The sequence below is a fragment of the Mustela putorius genome, unplaced genomic scaffold (genome assembly GCF_011764305.1).
Source record: "Mustela putorius furo isolate JIRA1106 unplaced genomic scaffold, ASM1176430v1.1 tig00000997_pilon_pilon_pilon, whole genome shotgun sequence".
NCBI lineage: Eukaryota > Metazoa > Chordata > Mammalia > Carnivora > Mustelidae > Mustela > Mustela putorius.
In genome coordinates, this window is record NW_025421527.1 from 347205 (window position 1) to 372823 (window position 25619).

General features: G+C 49.5%; 1 protein-coding gene across 3 annotated transcripts in view; it reads right to left on the minus strand.

Moving 5' to 3' along the window:
* The window catches only part of CUNH1orf226 (chromosome unknown C1orf226 homolog), a 260479-nt gene that overhangs the window by 176956 nt on the left and 57904 nt on the right, over positions 1 to 25619 (minus strand). For all 3 annotated transcript variants that reach the window (XM_045086554.1, XM_004751409.3, XM_013055532.2), the window contains exon 2: positions 13096 to 13167. In XM_045086554.1, coding sequence (XP_044942489.1) covers positions 13096 to 13167 — 72 coding nt within the window. The remainder of the gene's footprint in view (positions 1 to 13095; positions 13168 to 25619) is intronic.

Here is a 25619-nt window from a genome sequence, read left to right on the forward strand (position 1 = left end):
ACGGACCAGACACCCGTCCCTGCCTTTCTTTCCCACAGGGGCGACACTGCTCCTGTTTTCCCAAAGAAGAAAGAGCCATTGAGACATTCGCCCCTTGGCTCGCAGGAGGCTGACCACAGTCCATGCCCTCGGGGAGAGAAATACATTACAGCAAATGCAGAGACCGAGGTCTCTGTAGAAGGAGAGCTCCCAGAAGGGACAAATGCTCTGCGGCCGTGTGGAAGATAAGCAGAAGTTCAGCAGAGTCCCTGTGGGACAGACCCCCACCCTGTGGATAAAGGGACGCTTCCCAGACAGCGGTAAAGAGCAGACAAGAGGGGGGCCTCAACAGGACCCCACTGTGGCCTGAGGGTCCCCAAAGAACCCCATGTGTCTCGCACAGACTTCAGACTCCAGCCCACAGGTGATGAACCATCGCCAAACAGTTCTGAGCAGGACGATTCCTGCAGACCCGCCTGCAGACCCGTCTTCAGACAGAGGCCGCCGTGCAGAAGATGGGGAGAGTGCGGTTCAGCCAAGGGCACGGCCACCGTGCAGGGGTTCCTGCGATGGGGTGTGCGGTGACAGGACAGGGCCCTCCTCCCTGGGGAGGGGTTCACAGGAGACACGCATTTGAGCAGTATTTGAGAGGCCCCATCAGTAGGGGTGACTGATGCGGGGTCAGTAAGGTGACCCTGAGGTTTCTGGCTTCCATTCCTGCACCGATAAGATGCTTGCAGGGAGATAAGCAAATGTGAGGAGAAAAACAGACTCAGGGGAGAGGGTTCACAGCAAAGAGAAGAGACTGTGGGAATGACGAATTCCATTTCTGACATACTGAAATGAAGGTGCCTCTGGGACACCCAAGCGGGGGTGTCAGTCAGGACGTATGGGTCTCAAACTCTAAAGAGAAGTTTATAAAAATCAAATATGGCCTTATTTACAGCCAGTGCTGTACACTGTCTGGCAGAGTTCCCAGGCTGAAGAAAGGCACCATCAGGGACACAGAGGACGTGGCCCGGACCGACGTTTGGAAACACGGGGCCCAGCAGCACGTCCTTGGAGGACATCTGAGCCCGGAGTAAGTGGGCTGCAGACTCATGCTGGTTCTGACAACACAGCCAAACCACATCCAAGCTCTGGACAGAATCCCAGATTCCCCCCTTCCCAGCCCTGTGACTCAGGACAAGCGAGTGAGCCTCTCTGGGCCTTGGTTTCCTCATCTGTAAAATGGGACCATGACCATGCCTATGCGTGTGGCTGCCGAGAGGACCAAGTCACGTGACACTCACGAAGCTCTTTGCTAGAGCCTGACACCGTGACACAGCACACAGCACAGTCTTTATCCAAATTTGGTCATTACTGATAAGGACAACAGTGGTGTCATTAGTTTGAGTGAGTTACTTCCCTTCTCGGGACCTTTATCTGTAAAGCAAGGGTAAGACTTGCTTTTTATGGGGCTCCTGGAGACTTAAATTAGAGGACAATGGACATGAACATGGACTTAACTAGGAAGTACCCCTAAGGAACAGATCGGGCCACTCCACAGGGGTCTGAGGGGTCCCCCCACAAGCAGCTCAGGTCCTCAGTGAACCGAGCTGCACATCCCCGTCCTTGAGCACGTGGCTCAGGATCCAAAGAGGAAACAGCCACACACTACAGTCTGTGTGATGTGCTGAGTGCAAGACATCACACAACAGCGTGCTACTCAATTGAAAGGGCCGAAATTGGACTTACGTTACACTACGGATGGTTCCTGAAAACAGCATACTTAGTGAAATACGTCAGAGAAAGGCAAATGTTGTAGGAGATTCTGCTTAGAGGAGGATTCTGGGAAAGGCAAAATCGTAGAGACAGCAGGCAGAATAGAGGCTACCAGGGTCCAAGGGAAAAGAGGTGATTATTGTTTAGTGGGCACAGGGCTCACGGTGGGGACCATGAGAAGGTTTTGGATATAGAGTGTGATGGGCACAGAACTGTGAATATCTTTAAGATTTTATTTATTTGTCAGAGAGAGTGAACACAGAGGGAGCGGCAGGCAGAGGGAGAAGCAGGCTCCTCGCTGGGCAAGGAGTCTGATGCAGGACTCGATCCCAGGACCCTGGGATCATGATCTAAGCAGATGCTTAGCCACCCAGGCGTCCTGAGAATTAGGAACATATTTAATGCCACTGAGTTGTACACTTACAAATGGTTAACATGATGAGGATTACAGATACTTAAAAATCCACAGAAGTCCTCAAAATGAGGAGTGGCTGCTCAGCTACTAATGGCAGAAACCTGAACAAATAGGTCCCCAAAGACTGGCCAGTGTCACAGCAATGAAGTGGGGTTCTTCCCAACCTCTGGTGTGACGGAGAAACACCGCCACTTCGGGTACTAAGCGGGCCATGCAAGAATCTGGGGGCTGGGCTGGGCAATATTCAAATGCTCCTGTGGAAACACAATTAAATTATTTCTTACTCTTGAGCACAAACAGCTGTAATCAAGACAGCTTCTTTCAAAGCAAAAGGGCATTTGGCTTTGATGATAACTGATTCTTCCTAACTCCTCTGCTGATGGGGAATGTATTTAGCAGTCCTGCTCCAGTTTTAAACTCATTTCCGAATCGCTCGCCTTAGGAGCAGAACCAAAGCTTCTCATACAGAATGATTTTCCAGTCCAGTGTAGATTCAGGGGACACATAAATGCATTTCCTCAAGTGTGGGCAGGACTTTAGTAGGTACTAAGTGAACCAGATTCTCATGAGGTGTGATCTACTGTCCCTACTTGGGACCCTTGAGTCTCTGGTCACACTGACCTTCTTGCTATTCCTTGAACCTGCAAAGCCCATTCCTGCCCCAGGGCCTTTGCACTTACTGCCCCTCTGCAGGTTTGGGTATCTTCCTCCAGACAGTCACATGATCCTCCCTCCCTTCCATATTCACATCTCTTGCAATTCAAAGGCCTCCATAATGCAGAGGGCTTTTCCAAAACTCCATATAAAGTAGCACCCACCCCCTCTCCTCTGGCACTATCTATTCTATTTTCTGCTCTGTCTTCCTGCAGAGAATTCACACGTGATACACTATGTAAATGGCCTCCTCCCCTACCTCCAATTTCAACCAGCAGAATGAAACTCCAGGCAGACAAGGGCTTTGTTTTGTAGACTGCTGTGTCCTCAGCACCTAAAAGAATACTGACTCATAAAAGGAGTCAATACATTTTTTTTTAATGAATACAGGAAAAATATTAGGTTCTGCTCTCAGCACACCATTCTTCATATTGATGAGAGTGCGTCACCACAGTTCCCCTAAGAAAGCAGTGATTTGTTCTTCCTCCGGCTGAGAAGACAGCTGTAACCCAGCCATCACACGCTGCTCAAGCCACACCAAGTGTTCTCTGAAGTTCAATAAAGTCCGGCCCCCCCTTTAGAGAAAACAAGAAATGTTCTCGCAAACATTCAGTGTTTGAATGAGTACATGATTTTTGCTACATCCATACTAAGGAATATTATTTGGGAATAAAAAGAAATGAAATGCTGATCCATGCCACAACATAAATGAAGCTTGTAAACATGATATGAAATCAAAGAAGCCAGAATAAAAGGCCATGTGCCGTAGGAGGCCATTTCTAGGAAGTGTCCAGAACAGACAAATCCATAAAGACAGAAATTAGATTAGTGGTTGTCTAGAGCTGGGGGCCTCAGGGGAGAGACTGAGAAATGCTGGCTAAGGGGCATAATTTCTTTTTGGGGTGATGAAAATGCTCTAAACCTGACTGGGGTAATGGTTGCCCAACACTAGAAACAGACTAAACACCAATGAATTACGTCCCTGAAACAGGTGAGTTGTAGGGTATGGGAATTAAGTACCCATCAAGTCACTACCAAAACAAGCCCCGACAAATCAAGTTTGTTGCAACATGATTTCACACGTATGGCCTAAAACAAGATAGTACGTACTCATGCATCCAGGTCTGATACAAATTTCTAAATTAAACACAAAGTGTACCCCTAAATAAATTCAAAGGAAAGCTGTTTGTGTCAGAGAAGACCTTGTTATTTCACTGAAACCCTAGTACTGACCACCTGGCCCCAGGGTTCTCTTAACTTTGGTGCACGCACACTCAGGGTGATACTCCGCATCGTGACCACCGGGATGGTCCAGGGACCAGCCCATCAGAGGAGCTGCTGGAATTAACCAGAAAGGTCCCGTCCCCGCAGCAGCGAACAGCTCCACCAGCACCCAGGGAGAACGGCTGTGCCGCGCCCGGCCCTCAGCCCCAAGCTCCACCCACCAAGCCCACTTTCTGCCCCTGCCCGCTGTCCAGACTGCTGCCCAGTTCAGTCATCTGTCCCTGCTCTCATGGCCATCCGTTACAGACGGAGGATGAACTTTTTTTTCTCCGCGGTGCTTGACAATCACGGAGGAAGACGTGGGGCCGGCTCGGGCAGACAAACACCCCTGCAGACGGTGAATCCGCTCACTGCCCAGGGGCAGGGGGTGGCCCTCAGGCAGCCTGGAACACGCTTGGGTGACTTCACTAGGATCAAATGGAAACACCAAATTTTAAAAATTCTTCCAGAGGATTCTCCGACCCTGGAAAGCACACTTATAGATTCCAAGAGTGCCATGGAAACCCTTCTGAGAAGCCTTCATCTACAGACGAAGGAAAAAAAGTAACTGACTCCCAAAGCGAAACTTGACCCCGTGCCAGCTCCCCAGTGTCCCTGCCCAATACATACTAGTTAGGACGGAGGGGAAGGGGGGAGCGGGTGGCACAGTCGGTTGAGCATCTGACCCTTGATTTTGGCTCAAGTTGTGATCTCAGGGTCCTGGGATCAAGCCCCGCATGGGCTCTGTGCTCCACCGGGAGTCTGCTTGAGATTCTCTCTCTCTCTCCCTCTCTCTCTCTCCCCCACTGCCCCTCCCCCCAACCACTCTAAAATAAATAAACCTTTAAAAAAAGAAAAGGAGGGGGAAAGAACTATGGTTTATGGAGCACAACCCTCGTGCGACAGGCTTTGCTCAGTGCGTTGCAGCCATAGATATACCCATGAGATGCATCTGCCAACACGACATCCCAGTTTTACTGGTGATTAACCAAGGCCAATGGGGTAAGAAACTTGCGCCATCATTCAGGCGGCAAACAGTAGGACAGGATTTGAGCAGATGGTGTCTGGCCCCCACTAGAGCACCTCAGACAAGGGGTTGAACTCTTCCAACCCTGCTACAAGTCTAACACTCTACTCCTATGCTGGGAGTCAGAACAGGGACACCCCCACCCCATGAGGTCCCCAACCTGACCTCCAAACCCTGTGAGTGTATTACCCTTGCACGGCAAAGGGGGCTCTGCCCGGTCTTTCAATCACAGGCTCTGAGTCGGGGAGACTAACCTGGATGGTCAGGGAAGCACACGATGGAGAGGCCTGGGTACTGACAAGGGTCCCGGTGAGGGAAGGAGGAAGGCAGGAGGGTCGGAGAAGAGGTCAAAGGCCAGGACTGCTGGCCCGGGAGATGGAAGGGGTCCAGGGCCCAGGGATTCAGGCAGCCTCTAAAAGCTGGAAAAGCAAGGGCACAGATTCCCTCCTGGGGCCTCAAGAAGGAAAACCACCATGTCAACCCCTTGACCTGAGCCCCAGGTCAAAATTTTTGACCTCCTGATCTTTAAGACACTGAACCAAAGTTGTGTTAAGCCCCATACATTAGCAGTCACGGGTTATGGAAGCCGGGGGTGGGGGGGTGGATAACAGGGCCATACCAAGGTAACGAGAGAGGGTCTGCGTTGCCACCTAAGCTGTTCCAAGGTAGACGAGTCAGCCTTGAACTTGAGAAGGAGAAAAATTACCGACCATGGAACATGTGATGCTGCAGGAACCCACACAGGGAGAGGGTTACATGTGGGGGGATGGGGTGCTGTGGCTGACTGGCGGTGGGGAAGGAAAGGCGGCAGGGACAGGAGGCTCTCACAAGGGCTGGGGCTGCCCCACACAGCCCGCCAGCCCGCCCAGGACCCGGATGTTCTCCCAAAACAGCAGCACCCCGGGGCCGATTCATGCTGGGGTTGTTATCCCTTGAGAAAAAGTTCTGGAAGAGTCAGTAATACCAGAAGGGGCCTGTGGGAGGGGGGTGGGCTTGGCCACTTCCTGGGCACCAGCCCATTCTGTTCAAGACCACGGAGCCACAGCACTCCTGAGCAGCCACATCTGAGAAATCAGGTCACCACTAGACGGAAATCTATGCTCCCATCCTGGACACCTGTGAAAGGTGTTTGCAGCATGACCAGAGGTTTAATTCAGCCCACAGCCAGAGGAGCCACAAAGAAAGACCAACCACCTCTGAGCACCTCTGGACACAAGCACACACACAGCTTCAGGTCCAGGCTGCTCTAGCTTCCGGGAGACTATGCCATGTTTCTACAGCAGGGACCTGTCCCCTGGTCTTTTCACAGCCAGAAATCCAGTCTTTGGCCACAAGGACAGCTGTCTGTCCCCTCTCCCACACCAAAGCTCCAGCAAGATGCTTCTCCCCTTCTCCCCTTCTAGAAGGCTCCCCTTCTAGAAGCTACAAAAGGTTCCAAAGGTGAGGAAGTAACAGAACAGCAGGTACCCAGCTCAAGCCCAGCCTGGTTCTCCACACACTGTAGCCCAGAGCATTCCTCCTTCCCGGCACCCCCTCGGCGAAATCTCACTGGGTTTCACTGCTGGATGCTCACGTGGTCATCAATGAAGATTAATTTTCTCAGTCACTCAGCAAAAGTCCACTGAGCACAGGCTGTCATACGGACAGCCTGCAAAGTCACTTGAGTGCAGCAAAGGGAGGGGTGAGGTGCCCAAGAACGCAGGAAGGGACAAAATGACCTGTGGGGGCTGGAGAAGCCTCCCTGAGGAAGCGAGGTTTGCACTGAAATCTACAAGAAGACGCTAGCCATTAAAAGGACTTCCATGAAGCAGGGTGGTGTCTCTCGGGGTATTGATCTGTGTTTGCACAATGCTTTGAAACCCAAAAGAAGGTACAGAAATGATACAGATGATTATAAATACCCCTTTGTGGCTTACAAAGTATCTTTTCAGGCATCATCCCAGATTTGACAACAGCACCAGCGAGACAAGAAGTATGATCCTCTCCCTTTTACAAACCAGGAAGCGGAGATGAACGGAATGGTTACACCTTCCAATAAGAAGACTCAGAACCCAACTCTTATTAGTCCTCACTGAGGGCTCTAACTGCACAGCGCTGCTTTCCCAGGGAAACCAAAACGTGCAGGGACAGGGACTGGCTGGTGATCATGTTGGGAACAAAAGGCATTCAAATCATAGCAAATATCTGCCTGCTGTATTCCCCTCTACACACGCAGGTACCGTGAGGCAAGGCCAGCAGGCTGGATCCACCTTCCCCTTCCACCAGAAACCTGCAACCAAGCAGCCCCAGTTGGAACCAAACCAACCCTGGGCTCACACAGAACTTCCCTCCACTTTGCCTGCAAAGTCGGGGAGGGTGGCCCGTAGACCCCTCCCCTCTCCTCTTCGTCTTCCAGATGGCACCTGCTCAGACACCGGGATCGTTGGTAGACAAAAAGCAGGACAATCAGCCTGTGCTTGCTTCTGGAGAGTATAAACTTCCCTCTTGCCCAGATGGTTCCAGGGATCAGAGGAGAACATGGGAGTCCCCGCCCAGGCAGCTGGACGGGTGAGGGAAAGGATCAGGGCGGGAATCAGAAGGCCGCCTGGGTTGGGTCTGGGCTCCCTCACTTGCTTCTTTTTTGTAGGCTACAGGCAAGGCACGTGGGGTTGGTGGAACAGGCCCCCAGTGATGTCCAGCGCTAACTCCCGGAACCTGGGACTATTACTGCATGTGGCAAAAAGGACACTGCAGCTGTGATTAAGAATCACAAGACGTGAAGACTGTCCCGCACAATGACCTCCAGGACCATTGGCTAATGACTCCGTGTGGTTCTAAACAAGTCTGTGATGACTGGTTACAGCAACAGCAGACAGAATAGGAGAGAAGCTGAAGCTTGAGTAAGACCACGGAGAGGACAGACCACAGAGGGAACAGACCAGGGTCCCCATGGCCTTGAGCAAAGGGGCACATCCTGAATGAGCAAACATAGAAGGCGGTGAGAGACCCCAAAACCACAGCTACCTGTGACTGCAGATCCTTCCAACTCAGAAGGATCCCCCGAGCAAACCAGAATTCACCCTCACTCCCCGTCAGTGGAAACTCCCAGAAGCGGTATGAAGAAAACAAAAAAGCAAACACTGCACAGTGACCTCCCCCAGGCCTCGCTCTACAGCGGTGGGAGGTACTGGGCGTCCGAAGACCTGGGTCCTCCTCCTGTGTGGGCCTCACTGTCCCCTCGGGAACACCCAATGGACAGACGGAGAAGCCGCAATCCCAGTCCCCACCAAACAATGAAGCACGTGCCAGGATTCCGTGGCCCTTAAGTGCAGGACAGACCGGATTTAAAGAACTCTGTTCAAAGTCACTCAGGAAAAACTCCCAGAGTCTGCAGTGATGGTCAAGCAGGAAGTGAGGCACTTGGGGCCCGGAGGGGGCTGTGAGGGGACGTGCTCCCTCAAGACGGCAAGTCCTCCCTGAGCCGTGACATCCTCAGCTGGGCAGGGTCAATGGGGGTGTCATCCGGCTGCAGCGGCTGCTAATCCCGGGTTCTATCTTGGGAGCCCACACGGCTGCCCTGTCTCCCCAGACTGGGCTAGATCTCCAGCTACACACTTCCTAACCTCTTGCCCCTCGCCTATTAACTTAGTTATTCGTGTGCTTATCTCGTCCATGGCCAAATGCCAGCACCAGAGGAAGATTCGGACGCTGATGAAGCGTACGGTGCTCAGGAAATACCTGCAGGACGGAGGAACGAGCTGACGCACGTTCGTCCCGCTGGTGGACAGCAAGCAGTCTACTCGGCTCAGTCCTGACGAGTCCCCCACATACATGCCACCCCATATCCAGGACGGCGTCACCCTGAAGTTACAGCCGTTCACAACCTCAAGCCCAGTCCTCGGAAGTGCAGTACAAGGAACCCCTGGGCCCTGGCATGGGCAAGTTCAGCCAGGAAGGCTCTATGACAGGAGGCAGTCGGGTAACCCACCGTGAGTGCTTGCTCTGCCTCCTGACGCCTCCCTCCTCCCCGCCCAGAGACACCCCCGCCCCCCGGCTTAGTGGTTTCCACCCCAACATACCCCTTCCAGAAAAGGAAACCCATCTATTTAAAGATCCAGCACCAAGAAGGCACACATTATTCAAAAAAAAAGAAAAATCTTGAAACCCTGGTGTACCATGGGTGGGAATTTTAAACAATACAACCATTATGGAAGATAATATGAAGCATTAAAAATAGAATTGCCATACGATGCGGCCCTTCCACATCTGGGTATAGACCCAAAAGAATTCGAAGCAGGATCTCAAAGATATTTGCACGTTCGTGCTCAGCGTGTATTCGTGAATACGCTGCGTGTATTCGCAACAGCCAAAAGGGAGAAGAGACGCAAGTGCCCATCAACAAAAGGACGAATAAAGAAAATGCGTTAATTATACACGTACAATTGACTACTACACAGTCTCATAAAGGAAGGAAATCCTGTCACATGCCACAGCACAGAGGAACCTCCAGGATATTATGCGAAATGAATCAAGCCAGTCACAAAATGACAAATACAGTAGAATTCCATTTATGAGGTATCTAAGCAGCCAAAATCAGAGAGACCAGAGTATAAAGGTGGTTGCCAAGGGCTGGGGGAAGAGGGAAAGGAACTGGGGCTTCATACAGAGTTTGTTTTACAAAAGGAAGAAGTTTTGGAAAGATCCGTGGCATGATGGGAATGACACTACCGAACTCTACATTTAAAAATGGTTTAAACATCAGTTTAAAAATCTTGAAAGCACATTACAAAAGGAGGAAAAAAAAAAAAAAAAAGAAATCCAGAAGAGGTACCAAGAATTTTAAAAGAAAATCTATACAGTCAGAGAACAAATGAGAAATGGGGGTGGGGGAGAGAAGAAGAAGAAGAACACATATTCAGTGCAGTCGGCCCCGCAGTGGGGAACTGAGGAAGGAGGAGGGGCCCGTACACCTGCTGCAGCCCCAGGCCTGAGGCCGAACACAGCCCCCCTCAGGCCAGTCACTTCCCCTTCCATGGGCTTCTCTCTACCTGTACTGCCCCATCCCCTGTCCCGTGCAGAGCTCCCTGATCAGGGAGAGGGGCATATAAAAGGCTTGGCAAGGCCCCCAGATGTAAGACGCCACGATCCCTTTCACGGCGGCTTCTTGGAGGACCAGCCCTCTGCCCTAGGAGGCCTGCGTCTTCGAATCCGCATGAGCGTTCAGCCACCTAAACCCCGAAGTGTCCTGCCCAGCGCTGGCTTGGCACCATTCCACAGACAAAGAAAGTCAGGAACAGTCCTTTACACAGAAATCCCAGGCCTTGGTTCTCGATGACTGTAATTACAGCCAAAACAGCTCTTTTGAAAGGGAGAGAGGCAGAGAAAACAGCAGCCTGGACCGAGCAGTGAATTGGGGGTTCTGGAGTAAAACACACACCCAGAATGCTTGCTGCTTCAGCGTTCTGTCTACACAAGGGCCCGGCCAGCCAGACTGAGCAGCTTTCTGGCCAATGTAGTTCTCCCTCTAACTGAATGAGCCGCTCACTCATTAAGCACTGGAAGCAGGTCACAGGAACGGGAGCTCCTGGCACACGGCCACGCGGGCTAACAGATGACGGGGCAGAGGAGACAGGGCCGCTCCAGCCCTGCGGGTCCCCAGCTCCCAGGGCGTGACCAGTTCTAGCGGACACCCCAGCTTTGGGAAGAGGTTTTCTACACAAGTACACTCTGTTCCTTCTACGAAATGGTGTTTCTGCCATGGACTCCCTCACTAGGGAAGTCCCACAGCCCAACCCTTTGGTTCACCAACTGGGCGCACCATCACCCAAACCCATGTCCAAGAGCCAGGCCACAGAGGAGGCAGCGCCATGCTGGGTACGAGTCCCAGCTCCGCCTCCTGATGGCAACTTGACCTAGAACCACTTATTGAGCCTCACCAAAACTCTTGTTTCCTCACCTACAACACGTGATAACATCCTCACCTTGTCTAGAGTAGTGGCAAATAATAGAGAAAAATTTATTTCCATCCTAAAAGGCCAACTGAAGCACCTAACACACAGTATTACTCCTGACAGCTAATATTAACAGAGATATGACTCTAATTATGAAAAGGGTATTTTTTCAACATATTTCCTGCATCTTAGCTGAATAGGAAGGAAAGAGGGACGTTCTTGGTGAAACCCCAAGGACGGCCAGCCCCAGGTCCAGGCCTGACGGCTGCAACAGTGCCAAGCCCGGTGAGAGCAGGAGCACCCTCAGCATGGGAAAGCCCCACCCGGCACCCCCTAGCCAAGGCCGCTGCACTCCCTACCTGAGTGGGAAGGCCGAGGAAGAAAAGAGGAGAGGCCTGGGGACGTACTGAATGGCAAGCCTGACGCCACAGGGACGAAGGATCTCACGTGGCCTCTTGAGACCAAGGGGGAACTGACTCAGGCCACACACCCACCACTTCCCGGACCCTGGGACTCCTCACCACCCCTCCGAGCTTCAGTTTAACCTAAAAAACGAGGGTAACAAGACCCCGACACCACAGCTTGCTGTGAATGTGGAGTGAACCCATGTGAAAGGGCTTGAAGCAACTCACTCCCACATCCATGAGAAAGGGCACTGCTGTTTTTCATAGTTTTGACAGATTCAACTTAATTAAAAAAAAATGTTGAAGGACTGGGAGGATCAAGGCAGTGAAAAGGTTATTTTGATCTTTTTATTTAATTATTATTATCACTTAACTTTTTTTTATGTTCAGTAAGCCACTGTGTGTAGTACATTAGTTTTTGATGAAGTGTTTGATGACTCATCAGCTACACACAACACCCAACACTCATCACAACATGTGTCCACCTTAATACTCCTCCTCCTGTTACCCCCTCCCGCTCCCCCTAATTTTTCTATTTTGTAAAGCAGGCTCCACACCCAGCGAGGAGCCCAACACCGAGCTTGAACTCATGACTCTGAGATCAAGACCAGAGTTGAGATCAAGAGTCAGATGCCTCATTACTGAGACACCCAGGTGCCCCAAAAAAGTAATTTTAATAAGCTAATGAACTACTCAGAGAAACAGGAGCAAACATACTAATTTTCTTCCCCAAATTGCTGTCATTGAGCTGAGATTTCTGTGGATGGGATGAATTGGCAGGAAGTAAAACTGGCAGGAAGCCAACTGACGCACCCAACATCTGCCATAGGTTTTCTATTTACCTAGTAGATTCTTCTGGAGACAAAGAGCCCAAACCAGGCTGCATCCGAGATGACTGATCCCATCACCTCCAACACCCATTTTCTCCAAGAAGTCCTACAATTCCACTCAATCAATCCCCATCCTCCCTTCGAAATGTACAACTTTAAAGTAGCTTCTATTTCAATGCAGAGCAGATGGACAAATTTCTTCACTGTGCTCAGAAGACAACTTAATTCTTGCTCAATCTCTGCTCTTGTGCACCAGAGTCAAAAAACAACAGTCCAGAATGTTTATCAGATGCTGCTAGAAGATCCCCAAAATTCCAGAAGAGAATGTACACATTTTCAGAGCCTAAAGCAACTGACCACGGAAATTCTGCTGAAATCCCACAATTTGTCCTTAAAAATTCAAGTCGACCTTCTTCTATACCACAATAAATCGTTTCACTTCTTAAATATTTTGAGCCAATTAACAACTAATTATCAAACATTTTCCCTAAAATCTGAATAAACAAAGGTCCTTCGCCATTCTCGCTCAGTCCCCATGAGACCCCACATATCCTCAAGGTATGTGCATCTCGGTTCCAGAAGCAACAGGCCAGGAGATGGCGGGGGGGGGGGGGAGCACCCCTCCCGCCATCACATCCATCTTAACCTTGGCCTTTAAATCAAGATCAACCACGCAGCTCAGAACAGCTTCCCTGGAGGGTAGAGGAAGAGGGATCTGGGGTTTGCAGTGGGTGGAGCCGTCCACTCTGATGCCCCCAGCACCATCTACAGGGCTGACAGTGAAGATGCTGGGGCTCTGACCCCTCACAGCCCCTCTCCAGCCACTCACCCGGATCCGGCGCATGGCAGCCACGATCTCCACTCGGCTGTTGGGCCTCGGCACATCCAGGCTTCCGACGTACTGCAGGGAGGAAGCAAGCACTCGGTGAGAGGAAGATAGCAAGGGTCCCCGGTCACAGAACGTTCGCAGAAGGACACCCAGCCGAGCTCCCTATTTTGCAAAGGAGGAAAGAGCCAAAGGGGTGTCTTGTTCGGGGATGACTCCTAAAGTTATAAAAAGCCCCTGAACAAGAAAGCCCTGCTTCCTCTCCCACCCCGCTCTTGATCAGAAGTGAAACAGATCCCAGTGTCCCCCCGAGCAGCCTCCTAAACCAGAAAGACCTGTAATCAACCTCCCACCACTGTCTTTGGGGCGAGGTACTTTGCCCGGCCTCATTGGTAAAATGGCATTTCGGGAAAGATCCAATGAGAGAAGGTATTAATCTCCTAGAAAAATACACTTTACTTATATTAAAGTCCCCCCCTCCACAAAAAAATGAGGAATATATGCTTTTTTTCAATGAATGGCACTTCAGTGAGTTAGCCCTGAATGTTACAGAGACCTCAGACACTTGACTAAGTTCCCAACTAGAGGAAAGGAACACTCTAATTATATTTTATTTAAAAACGTAATCTTCTGAAACAATTTTTTAATCTAAAACTTTTGAGTTATTTTTAAGACCCAATGACATTCAGGTTAATGTTTAATATACGGATACTTCCTCCCAGTACACTATTCAAATAAAGCAGAAATACACAGAGCAAAAGAATAAAGCCCTCACCCCACTCCCCTTGATAGTTTAACATTCATCTGTGTGTGTGCTGATGGACAGATACATTCACAGACACAAAGGAGTCTGTTTTATGTAAAAAAGGCACACTCTTCATATTGTTCTGCATGTTGGGTTTTGGGGTTTTTTGTTTTGTTTTGTTTTGTTTTACTCTAAATACAACTTGGGCATTTTTGTCGCCACATTACCCGTGAAGGCTCACTGACTGGCAGACACCTCCCCTCTCACTAGTAACCACATTGAGTCCACAACCCCATCATCTACAGACCCCAGAGCTCATCCAGGTGCTCTGTAGGCTGGACTTGGATGAGGAGGATTGCTAGATCAGAAGTACAGAAATATCTTGAGATCCTTCCTCAGTAGGAGGAAACAAGTCAAGACGGAGGACATTTTTTAAGCAAGAGACATCTGCTTCTCACACAGCCATACTGACCTATTGGGTCCACCTTCCCTTTTGACATTCAAATGATAGAAAATGGCCTGGGGGATGTCCTAGGAATGAACAGCCCCCAGATAACTTAGAAGTCTACCTAGGCAAAGACCGCATTAATAGACGCTAAGAGGACAGTCATCCCCTATTTCCTGTGGTCACAGGAAAGGAAGGTTCTTTCTGAAATTTGGAGCAGGTGGGTCTGGACTTGGACTGGGTCCTGCACTTGCTCTGTCTCAAGATCGAGACCCTGATGGACTGGAGTCCGTTGTGGAGGTGCTCATGCTTCATCCTTGACATGGAGGTCCTGAGGCCATACTTGCATGTATGGCAGTGTTGGCTTCCAGCCTAGTTTTGCCCCAAGGAGTGGGCTCTGTGACCCTCCCCTGTTCCCCCGGTACTGTGGTTCTGCGTTGTGACTCACATTGTTCGTGTGACTCTCTAGCTTGTGACGGCGTGTGGACCAGAACCATAGTTGGGTTTCCTTTTAATCGCCATCATTTCTAGGGCAAACGGGACAGGGCCTTCCCACGCTATTTGGAAAGTTGGCTCCCAGGCCTGGACCTCATCTACCTGCTGAGCTAACAACCTTTCAAGATCCGCACTTCTGTCACCTCCTGTAGCCATCGGGCAAAAGCCTGCCTTCAGCCAAAGGCTGATGCACCGTGGTGGGTTCTTGCTGAGAGATGGCATCCCCTTTATCTGCCTCTCCTGCAAGACACGGGTGTCGAGGCTCCTGTGACAGCAGAAGCAGGCTGGCTCCATGCCTGAAAGTCAAAGCAGTCGTTTCCAGAAGGGAAACTCGTGTTCTTTCTCCTCCCCACGCCCCGCACTGAGCTCCTCACCTAGGTTTCTCCCCCTTGATTAACAGCCCCCGAATACCCACTAGTCAGGTTATTCAAGCCTAAAACCTGGGGGGGGTCACCCTGGAACGAGCTCCTCCCTTCCCCCTCCCACACTGCCGCTACCTCATCCCACAGAACCCTTCCTTCTGGCTTCATCTGTGCAGTGTCCCCTCCACTGTCCCCAGAGCCCCTCCAAACCGCTCCCCACGAGGCGTCAGAGTGAGCACTCTCCAGCGCAAACCCGCTGGCTTCACCCTAAGACCCCCACACACCTGCTGCCAACTGCTAGGAAGAGGCCCACCAGAGCCCTCAGCACAGCTCCCGCTGCCCTCCTACGGAGGCCTCCCGCAAGGCTCCCCAGTTCCCTTGCAAAGCACTGACACATGGCCACGTACAGGACTTCCTTGTCACTGGTGACTCACGTCCACCTGACTGGAATCCTCCCAGAAAGAGCACACCCACCCCCCGTGCTCCGAGAAGGGGCAGGAGAGGCCTGAGCCCTGGCCTCTGACTGGTGTTCTGACGTCAGAGGGCCACGGGCCCCTTCCTCCCGTCAGCCTTCCCGGCTGTGCGATCTCCTCACTGTGATTCCAGAAACTTCCCCAATTTCCATGTCAGCACCTGAGCTGGACCCAAGCCAGACGCTCTTCCGGCAGCACCGCAGCTCCCGGCTTACCAGGACGTGAAGTACATCAGCCCTTCCTGCCGGCCGAGGCTCAGCCACCTGGCACTGGGGAGGACTTCGGTTAGGATTCTGTAGGAATCCCTGCTGGGGGGGCACCTCACAGGGCTGCTATTCAGAACGTCTACCACGCAGCTTAAAGAGAGAATAAAGGGGTTTTAAAATATCCAGGTCTACTTCTTGTTCATGAGCATCCGGGGCGGGGCGGGGGGGGCGGAGCCTAGAAGGAAGATGCAATTTGTAGCGGGCAATCAAGATACGCTATCACCTGTGTTGGTTTTATCTGCGGCTTCATCTTCCAGATAAGCAAGAGGCGGCTGCAAACAAGGTTAACCCGTAGGACTTCAGATATTTTTTGTGAGTTTCTAGACGACCTCAGCCCTGGTGCTAGATTAATACCTCCCAAAATTACATTCATTTTCTCGTTTCCACGTTCAGGAGATTAACTCCAAGAGACACTGATAGACTGCTCGGTGCGCAGGGTCTCCTGGGGTGCGACCCACGACACTAAACAGCCGTGAGACCTGACAGCCGCCGTGGACTGGCTAGACGCTGTGCCATCACCTTCTTCAGGAGCGCCCTTTAGTTTACAAGGTTTCTGCCAACTGTTTCCAGACACCAAGGAAAAAAAGGATCACACACACAAAACTGATTTTGTGTCAAAAATAAATAGCAGGTGATCCTGCCTCCGATAATGCTGGAGGAACTGTTCCACCAGACGAGGCCTCCGACAAGCAATAAATAGGAAGTCTGGGCAAGATTATTAAAAAAAAAAAGAAAAAAGAAAGAAAGAAACAAAAAACTTTGCAGAGAGTGTACAAGGACTGAGCTGAAAACCCATCTAGGATGTTAATTAATCTTGACGTGTAACGTACCAGTATTGACTCAAACATCCCAAAAGCACCTCCCTAATGCAAGATGCTAAGAGGAAAAACCATGTGTGCACGGGGGGGAGGGCGCACGGCGGTGTGGAGGCAGTAAAGGGTATATGGGAACTCTGTCCTTGCCTCCCCACTTTTCTGTAACCCTAAAACATCAAGTCTGTTACTTGAAGTCATAAAAATAAGCTTGAAGGCACGGGAGAGAGAACAAGAACAGGCAGGGCTTGGCAGGGAATCATCCCTGAAAGGAGGCGACTGACCTACACGAGGCTCGGTTTGTGTCATTTGCACAGAACCACTGGCTGGAGCTGGGGCCCAGGAGCCCAGACAGACAGCCTGGGCGGTCTGGACGCCAGAGACGGGAGAGCCAGAGCAACCGGAAAGTGGGGGGGCACAAATCCCCAACAGAAGGGGGCGCTGCAGGGTGACCTCCAGATGTCAACCCAAGCAGGGTCCGCGGGTGACCTCCGAACAACACATGGGCATGGGAGAGTCCAAGGAGCCCAGGAGAAGGCGGCAGCTTCCACCCAGGAGTGGCAGGTAAGGGATTTAGGACCAGCCACATCCACCATCATGGAGAACGAAAGCGAACACTCTTCCAAGGAGAATAGCTGAATCTTGCGTCAAAGGGCTGTTGGAGCCCTACTGCCCAGCCAGCACAGGCAAGGCCATGGGGAAAGGCCACGGGGCCACATTTTCAGGGGCAAAAGGAAAAGGGCCTCTGGAAAGGGGTACAATGTAAAGGTGTCTACATTCTGCCTTCCCGGCTCTTCTCTTCTGAAAACCACTCAGTTAAACAGCCTCAGCCCACGGCAAATGCAACAGGAGATTGAGGAGGAAGCCACTCCGGTCAGAGAAGGACAAGGAGGCCCAAAGCCGAGAGCAGAAGACGCAGGAAGGGTGAGATCTCCCAGCTTCTGGCCTCCTCGCCTGCATCTGGGCCAGCACTCTCCTTTCGGGTCCCAACCCAGCTTGGCTTCTGTTCTGCCCCCCTGCCTACCTTCCAAAATCCCCCCCACCCCCTGGTTTCCTGGCCCTACTGTGTCCTCTTTTCAAAAACACGCCCAAGCAGTTTGATACCCTGCAGGAATCTAGGAACCACCAGTGAGGGCCTGTCTGAACTAGTCCTTTAACCAATCCTATCCTGATACCTTCTAAAAACTTAGAATCAGGGCGCCTGGGTGGCTCAGTCAGTTAAGCATCTGTCTTGTTTGCCTTTGGCTCAGGTCATGGTCTCTGGGTCCTGGGATCGAGCTGCATATCAGGCCCCCTGGTCATTGGAGAGTCTGCTTCTCCCTCTCCCTCTGCCCCTCTTCCCTGCTCGTGCTCTCTGCTAAATAAAATCTTTTTAAAAATAAAAACTTAGAATCACAGAAGCAAAGCTCCCTTCCAAAATGAACCTTAGGAAGCACATTCAAGAAGCCGTCACAAAAGAACAGTTAAAGAGGATCGTGTACAAAGTACCTCGCGGGGTGTCTTGCTAGGCCTTCCTAAACGTCCGCCACTATGACCCGCTCAAATTGCTCTTTTTCCCATTCGCCCTTTGGTTTCCTTCCCAGCATTTTACATGGTCTGCCGTTACGGGCTGTGCCCCAGCTACACAATCATCATAGGCCTTCCCCAGGAGAATGGGAGCTCCTGGAGAGCCAGGACCTTGTCCTCTCCATACCCATCTGCGTCTCCCCAGCCCTCAGACCAGGGCCTGGCTGAGTCAGACTCAAGCATCTGCCGAGTGCAGGAGGGGGCAAGCACAGCCCACACTGCTTAGGGGGCCTGCCCAAGTCACAGGTGGCCCAGGGCAGGGGCAGGGCCGGGGCCCAGCAGCCCCCACGCCCCGCTCCAGGCTGGCGCCGCCACTCCAACGGGAAAGTTCTCCTGCGGCCTCAGAATCGGCTCCTGGTGCACAGCTGAGTGTCCCCACCGAGCAGGATTATGAATGTGACCTGGGTGAAAGTTCTCGCCTCATTTAGCATTGAACAAAGCAGCATTAACGGCAGGCAGCAGCGGCCCCAGATTCCAGGGCGCACACTCAGCCAATGACCTTCTACTAACTGCTCTGGGGGAGGGGAGGAAAAACATCGCCTCAGGGTGTCACCCGCCCCACTTCTAAGGCCTGCTCTGTGGTCCCCAGGTGGGAGATGCTAAGGGTGGGGGAGCACAGGGGGTTCGAAGTACCCATACAGACATTTACCAGGGTACTCGCCCTGACAGCAAGGAGGCAGAAGCCTCAGGGGCAGGGTCCCCCCACCCTTCCTCTCCCTATACACACACACACACACACACACACACACACTCAACCAGAAAAGCTTCCAAAATGCTTGAAATGCAGCTGCACACCACGTCTTTATTTATTTGTAGTCTAAGAGGAAAGAGGCATTTATATTTCTTCCTCTCTCTCCCAGCCCATCCAAAAAAGGAAGTACTATTTGAGGGCCATCTGATGTGACTGTGTCACTATTGATCAGGGGCTCAGCGGGGGCCGATGAATGTGCCGGAGATCACAGCAGAATCCTTCCTGCTCCTCACACGAACCGGGCTGGGTGCAAAATCATCATGGTGACTTGTCTTTATGCTAATGCCATGTGCCTCTCTAGTCGGACTGAACCATCCAGCAAGCCCATGGAGAGGCTCTTTTGGGTTCTTTTAGTCCATTAGCAAAAGCTTAGATGGGTTGGCCTCATTATTTCTCTTTATTATAAGGATCTGAGGGATCTAGGCAAAGGGGAGAGAAAAAGCCGTAAGACAGAAAAAAATGTTCTGCGCTTTCAACCACCAGCTCCCAAATGAAAGCCTCAGCACCACATGAAAATCTGGCTCGCGGGCGAGCGGCGGAGGCCAGGAAGCACATTCTGCCCTGCCCATCTGGGAGGCTTCCTTGGCCCATGGGTTACTTCTCCTCTGGGGGGATTAAAAGGACAAGGGGGGGGGACACGGTGACAGCCAAGCGAAACACGGACCCAGGCTACAGGATAACTAAGTCACCAGCTATAAAACAACCAGGTAAACCAGGAACGGGAAGATGAACAAAAATACCACGAGATTAGAGGAACAGTCAGACCCCAAGGACAGAGCTAAAGTGGCCATCAAGGACCATTTGATCCAAACATTCATTTTACAGAAGGCAAAACTGGGCTCAAGAGAACCAAATCCCAGCTGAGTGGCGGGGTCAGAATCAATGTGCGTCTCGCTATGCACCCCCTGCCCCGGACACCGCAGCGGGGTGAGCACAGTCCGCGCCCCACCAAGGCCTGGTTCACGACATTGAACTCCGGTGGGTCTGGATGAAGAGGCCTGGGCACAGGTGCCCGAACGGTCGCGAGCTCAAAACCAAACCAAGGAAGCGCCGCAGAGCAAGGGTAAAGGCCAAGGGCCTGCTCTCCGCTTCCTCTCCGCTTCCTCTCCGCTTCCTCCGAGGACTTCGGGGACGCAACTACGGAAACACGAAAGACCCTCGAGATGAGGCTGGAAAAAGTCTCCTGATTCTCCACAGAAAGAACAAAGGCATTCACCTCAGGGCAGCACCAGCATTCTGCACCAGCTGAATTCTAAGTATTTGATTTCTCCAAGCCTTGGTCTTCTCCTTGGAACAGAGCCAGTATCTGAACCGCCTCAACGTCCAGGGTGTCCTAGGAATCAAAATTAGGTGACACAGACGAAAGTTCCATAGTTTCTAAAAGACCACATAACTGGCGCACCTGAGCAGCTCAGTTGGCAAAGCGTCAGCCTTCAGCTCAGGTCATGATCTCGGGGTCCTGGGATCGAGCCCCGCATCGGGCTCTCTGCTCAGAGAGTCTGCTTCTCCCCCTTCTTCTATGATCTCTCTCCCTCTTGATATCTCTCAAATAAAATCTTTTATAAATAAAATACCACATAACCATCAAGACAGGATATTCTTTGTGTCATTATGTCCCTGCTTTATGGGCCAACAAGGCGTTGAAGACACAGAATTTGTAGCTTTACAATAATTGCCTCTTGATTCTCACAGACTAATAACCAGACAAAGTAAAAGTTGATCCAACATGTCATGGAGTCAGTGGAAGGTGGAATCAGGAACTTGGTCCCTCAGGCGCAAACAGGAGTGAGAAGGGGAGGGGTGACCACCAGGAAAGACAGTGTGACTGGGCCACATGGACAGCTGACAAACACCCCCACCCCTGCACCAGGAATGGCCACCACACAGGCTCGCAGAACCTCAGGGGGTGGATGCCTTTTGAGGTAAATACTTCGCCACATCTCCCTCCCAACTGACTGAGCCATGACCTCCCCAGAGGCGGGGAGGCAAGATCTCTAACCCACTCATCATTTACCACCATCGCAGAATGAAACCCCACAACCTAGCAAAATTTCCAGATAACTGGAGGTACCCCATGGAAATACCCAACTTTTCTCTATTTTGAATGGTCTTGAGTAGAATCTTCCTAAAATATATTATACTCTGCCCCAACAATGGAGATTCTGTAAGCTAGAACTGAATACATTTCTTCAGGATTCAGAATAACCATTAAATATATCACTTACGTAGTGTAAGTCTTACGGCAATGAGAACAGGCTCCAGATTACTATTATCCCTCTGAGTCCTTGAGGCTGATTTTAGAATTGAATGCTTCCTACACTGTTAGTGGCAAGAATGGTAACAGCAGGCTATATATGCTTCTGCCTTTAACAATAACTGTCCCAAATCCTCAAGAAAGTACTAGCAAGACAAATCCACCAACCTATAAAAAGGATTATACACGGTGGCCAAGTGTGATTTATCCCAAGAATATAAGGTTGGCTGAACACAGGACAGTCAACATATCACCTAATAAAATAAAGATCAAAGGCCATTCAATCAATCCAAGAGACAAGAAGTATTTCATAAAATCTAATACTCTTTCATGATGAAAATACTCAACAAACTATGAACGGTAGGAAAATTCCTCCATCTAATAAAGGGTAATGAACCCACAGCTAACATCATGCTTAATGGCGAAAGAGTAAATGTTTTTCCCCAAAGATCAGGACCAGGTAAAGGAGGTCTGCCCTTATCACTTCTATTCGACATGATCTGGGGAATTCTAGCCAGCCAAGCAGGCAAGAAAAGAAATAAAAGGCATCCAGATTGGAAAATAAGTAGCCAGATTACCTACTCATAGATGATATGATCTTGCATATAAAAAATCCTAAGGAATACATACATATACACACACACACGCGCACACACACAGATTCAGTGAAGGAGTCAAAATGAAATTAAGAGGGACCCTTACCTGGGTGACTCAGGTGGTTGGGCCTCAGCCTTTGACTCAGGTCATAATCCCAGGGTCCTGGGATTGAGTCCCACATCAGGCTCTCTGCTCAGCAGGGAGCCTGCTTCTCCCTCTGCTGCTGCTCCCTGCACTTGTATATGCACATGTTCTCTCTCTCTGGCTTATAAATAAAATCTTTTTTAAAAAATGCAATTAAGAAAACAATTCCACGCACAATAGCATCCAAAGAAATACTTAGGAATAAACAAGAGAAGCATAAGACTTATACACTGAAGCTTACCAACACCTCCATAAAATTCAAGACCTAAATCAGCAGGAAGACTTCCCATGTTCATGGACTGGAAGATTGAAAATGGAAGCACGCCCCCAGCTGATCTACAAATTCAATGCAATTTCTCCATTAATATCTATAAAACCTATTTATAAACTAGCACTTCCAAAGTGTGGGTTTTCCATACCAACTAATTCTCTGATTCTCTGCAAACACCAACTGGGTGCCCAACAACTTAATCCGATTCTGACACTCAGTATCCAGAGTTAGCACATGCGCACAGATTAAGAATTCAGCCCCACAAAACTGCCCCCCACTTCTGATGCTGGTCGGAACTCCTGAGCCTCCCATACTTCTGACCGACCAACCAACTCTAAGTCAGGGATTCCTATGATCCCCTCACAGGTCCAATAATTTGCTTTAACAGCTCACAGTACTCAGGGAAACACTTAGTTACTACTACCAAATTATTACAAAGGATACAAGTGAACAGCCAGATGAAGAGGGACACTGGTATGTGGGAAGGGGCACAGTGCTCTAGGAAGCCTCTCTGGGCAGGCCTCCCTTCCAACATCTCAATGTGTTAACCAACTTAAGAGCTCTCCAAACCCATTGTTTAGGGGTTGTATGGAGGGTCCACTAACAGGCATAATTAAGTCACTGGTCATTGAGACTGAATTCAATCTCCTGCCTCTCCCCCTCCCCCTAAGGTCAGAAAGTGGTGCTCAAATTTCCAACCTTCCAATTACATGGTCGGTATCTCTCTCACAATCAGCCCCCATGCTGAAGCTTCTAGGGGCCCACTAAGATTCACCTCATTAATATCAACTCAAGGTAAAGTTGAGAGAGGCTTCTCAAGACCAATGAAAGATGTTCTTCTCGTGCTTCTCATTCAGGAGATTCTAAGTGGTTTTAGGAGGTATGGGTCAGGAAGCAGAGACCAAACAGATATTTAATGCATTATAGTATCACAAAGTCTAATTAGCTTTTCTTGCATAAGTCGACAAGCCTATCCTAAAATTCACGTGGAAATCCAAGGGATCCATAATAACCAAAATGATCTTGGAGAAAAACAAAGTTGTAGGACTCAGACTTCCCAATTTCAGAAATCACTACATAACTACGGAAATCAGTATAGTGTGGTACTGATATAGAGCTGGACACATAAATCAATGGAATGAAACTGAGAGTCCAGAAATAAATCCTTAAATTTATGGCCAACCGATTTTTGACAAGAGTGTCAAAACAATTCACTGGAGGAAAAAGAAATGGTCAAAAACAGTGCTGGGACAACTAAATATCCACACGCAAAAGAATGACGTTGGACTCTTACCACACACTGTTGTGTAAAACTAACTCAAAACCTATCACACATCTAAGTGTTAAAGCTACAAAATTCTTAGAAGAAAGCACAGGAGTAAATCATGAGTTTAGATCAGGCAATGGTTTCTGAGAACACCAAATGCATAAACAGAAGAAAAATGAACTGGACTTAAAGTTAAGAACGCTTGTGCTTCCAAGTGTTCTTTGAACAAGAAAGTCAAAGGACAACTGGCATAACGGGAGAAAAATATTTATAAGTCATATCTGAGAAGGGACTTTATCCAGAATATAACTCTCAGAACAATAAAAGACAAACAACCCGCATAAAGAATGGACTGAGGATATGAAGAGACAGTTCTCCCCCAAAAGATAAATGGCCAATAAGCACATGAGGAAAACACTGAATCATGAGTCATTAGGGAGCTGCAAATCAACACTACAATGAGATCCACTTCACACCCACCAGGATGGCCAAAATAAGCCCCAAAATAACGAGTGTTAATGAGGATATGGAGAAAATGGAATCCTCATAAGGATCTGTAATAAATAAATAAATAAATAAATAAACATTAAAAAAAAAAATTAGTGCAGCCACTTTGGAAAACAGTTTAGCTGTTCCTCAAAAGGTGAAAGAGTTCACATTGGAACCAGCAACTCCAATGCTAGGTAAGCAGCCCCCAAAAATGAAGACCTAAGGCCACACAAAAACTTGTCCATGAAGGCTCACAGTCGCGTTTTGCGTAACAGCCACCACAATGGGAAAACCCCACATGTCCATCAATGGATGAATGCATAAAGAAAATGGGGCATGTTCATGTATTATTAGTAGTCGTATTACATATAAAAAGGAATGGAGTGCTTATACGTGCGCCAGCATAAATAAATTCACCATGATGCCAAGTGAAAGCTGCAAGTCACAGAAGACTCCACATTACAGGAAATGCCCACAATAGGCAAATCCATAGAAACAGGAAGTAGACCGGCAGTTGCCAGGAACTGAGGGATCAATAATGACAGTTTTCCTTTGGAGGGGATGGGAACGGTCTCCAGTCCCACAGTGGTGGTGGCTGCGCCCCAATGTGAACACACTGGAAACCACGGAGTCGTACACACTTAACACAGTCAATTGTACGGCATGTAAATTTATCTCAATAAAACTGTAATCTTAAAAACACACCCACGAGAAAGGACTGTCGTCCTTTTGATTTGCTGTGGACAGGAAGGGACAATTACAGCCCAGCTGGGTTCTGAGTGAGCTCTCGAAGGCAAGGCAATGACCCTCCCTGGCCACTCCAACTGCTCAAACGCTCTTCTGGGCCCTTCTGCACTGCTATCATCTAGATGCTTAAATTCTTCAGATAACACAAGCATTCCTAGGGAAAAAGTGAGCTATAACTGTCCTGAATTTTAGTTCTCGTTCGAAAAGATATATTTCCCACCCCAAAGAATATGCCTTTTTCCCACATTGAACGAGTACAGCAATCTCATTTCATATTCCTACTCTCCAATGCCATAAAACGAAAAAGCAGCTCACAAAATAGACTATTTCTGTCTCATGCTGAAACTTCTCAGAGTCTCAACACCATGACATTTTAGGGGCTGCCTGGGTGAAGCAGGCTCACTAGAGGTGATCCCAAAACACAAACAGCACTAATCGTCTAGGCAGAAATGGGTTTTTAAAAACACAGCAGGAGAAAAGATAAAATGATGTATTATACATTTTGCAACTAAGAAATTCTAATATTCAAGACCACGACTGAAAGGGGGGAGAAAAAAAGAAAAAGAAAAAGGCTATGCCATGATGAGATTAAGAGAAGGAAGTAGATTTCAGGTTTGGAAGGAACACAGATCATGTTGCCCAATACACACACACACACCCCAACACACATACATACACCTGGAATTATTTTTAATTTATATTCAATTAACTAACATAGTGCATTATTAGCTTCAGAGGTAGAGTTCAATAACTGTCTTACGTGATCCCCAGCGCTCATTCTATTAAGTGCCCTCTTTAATGCCCATCCCCAGCTACCCCATCCCCTAACCTCCTTCACCCCTA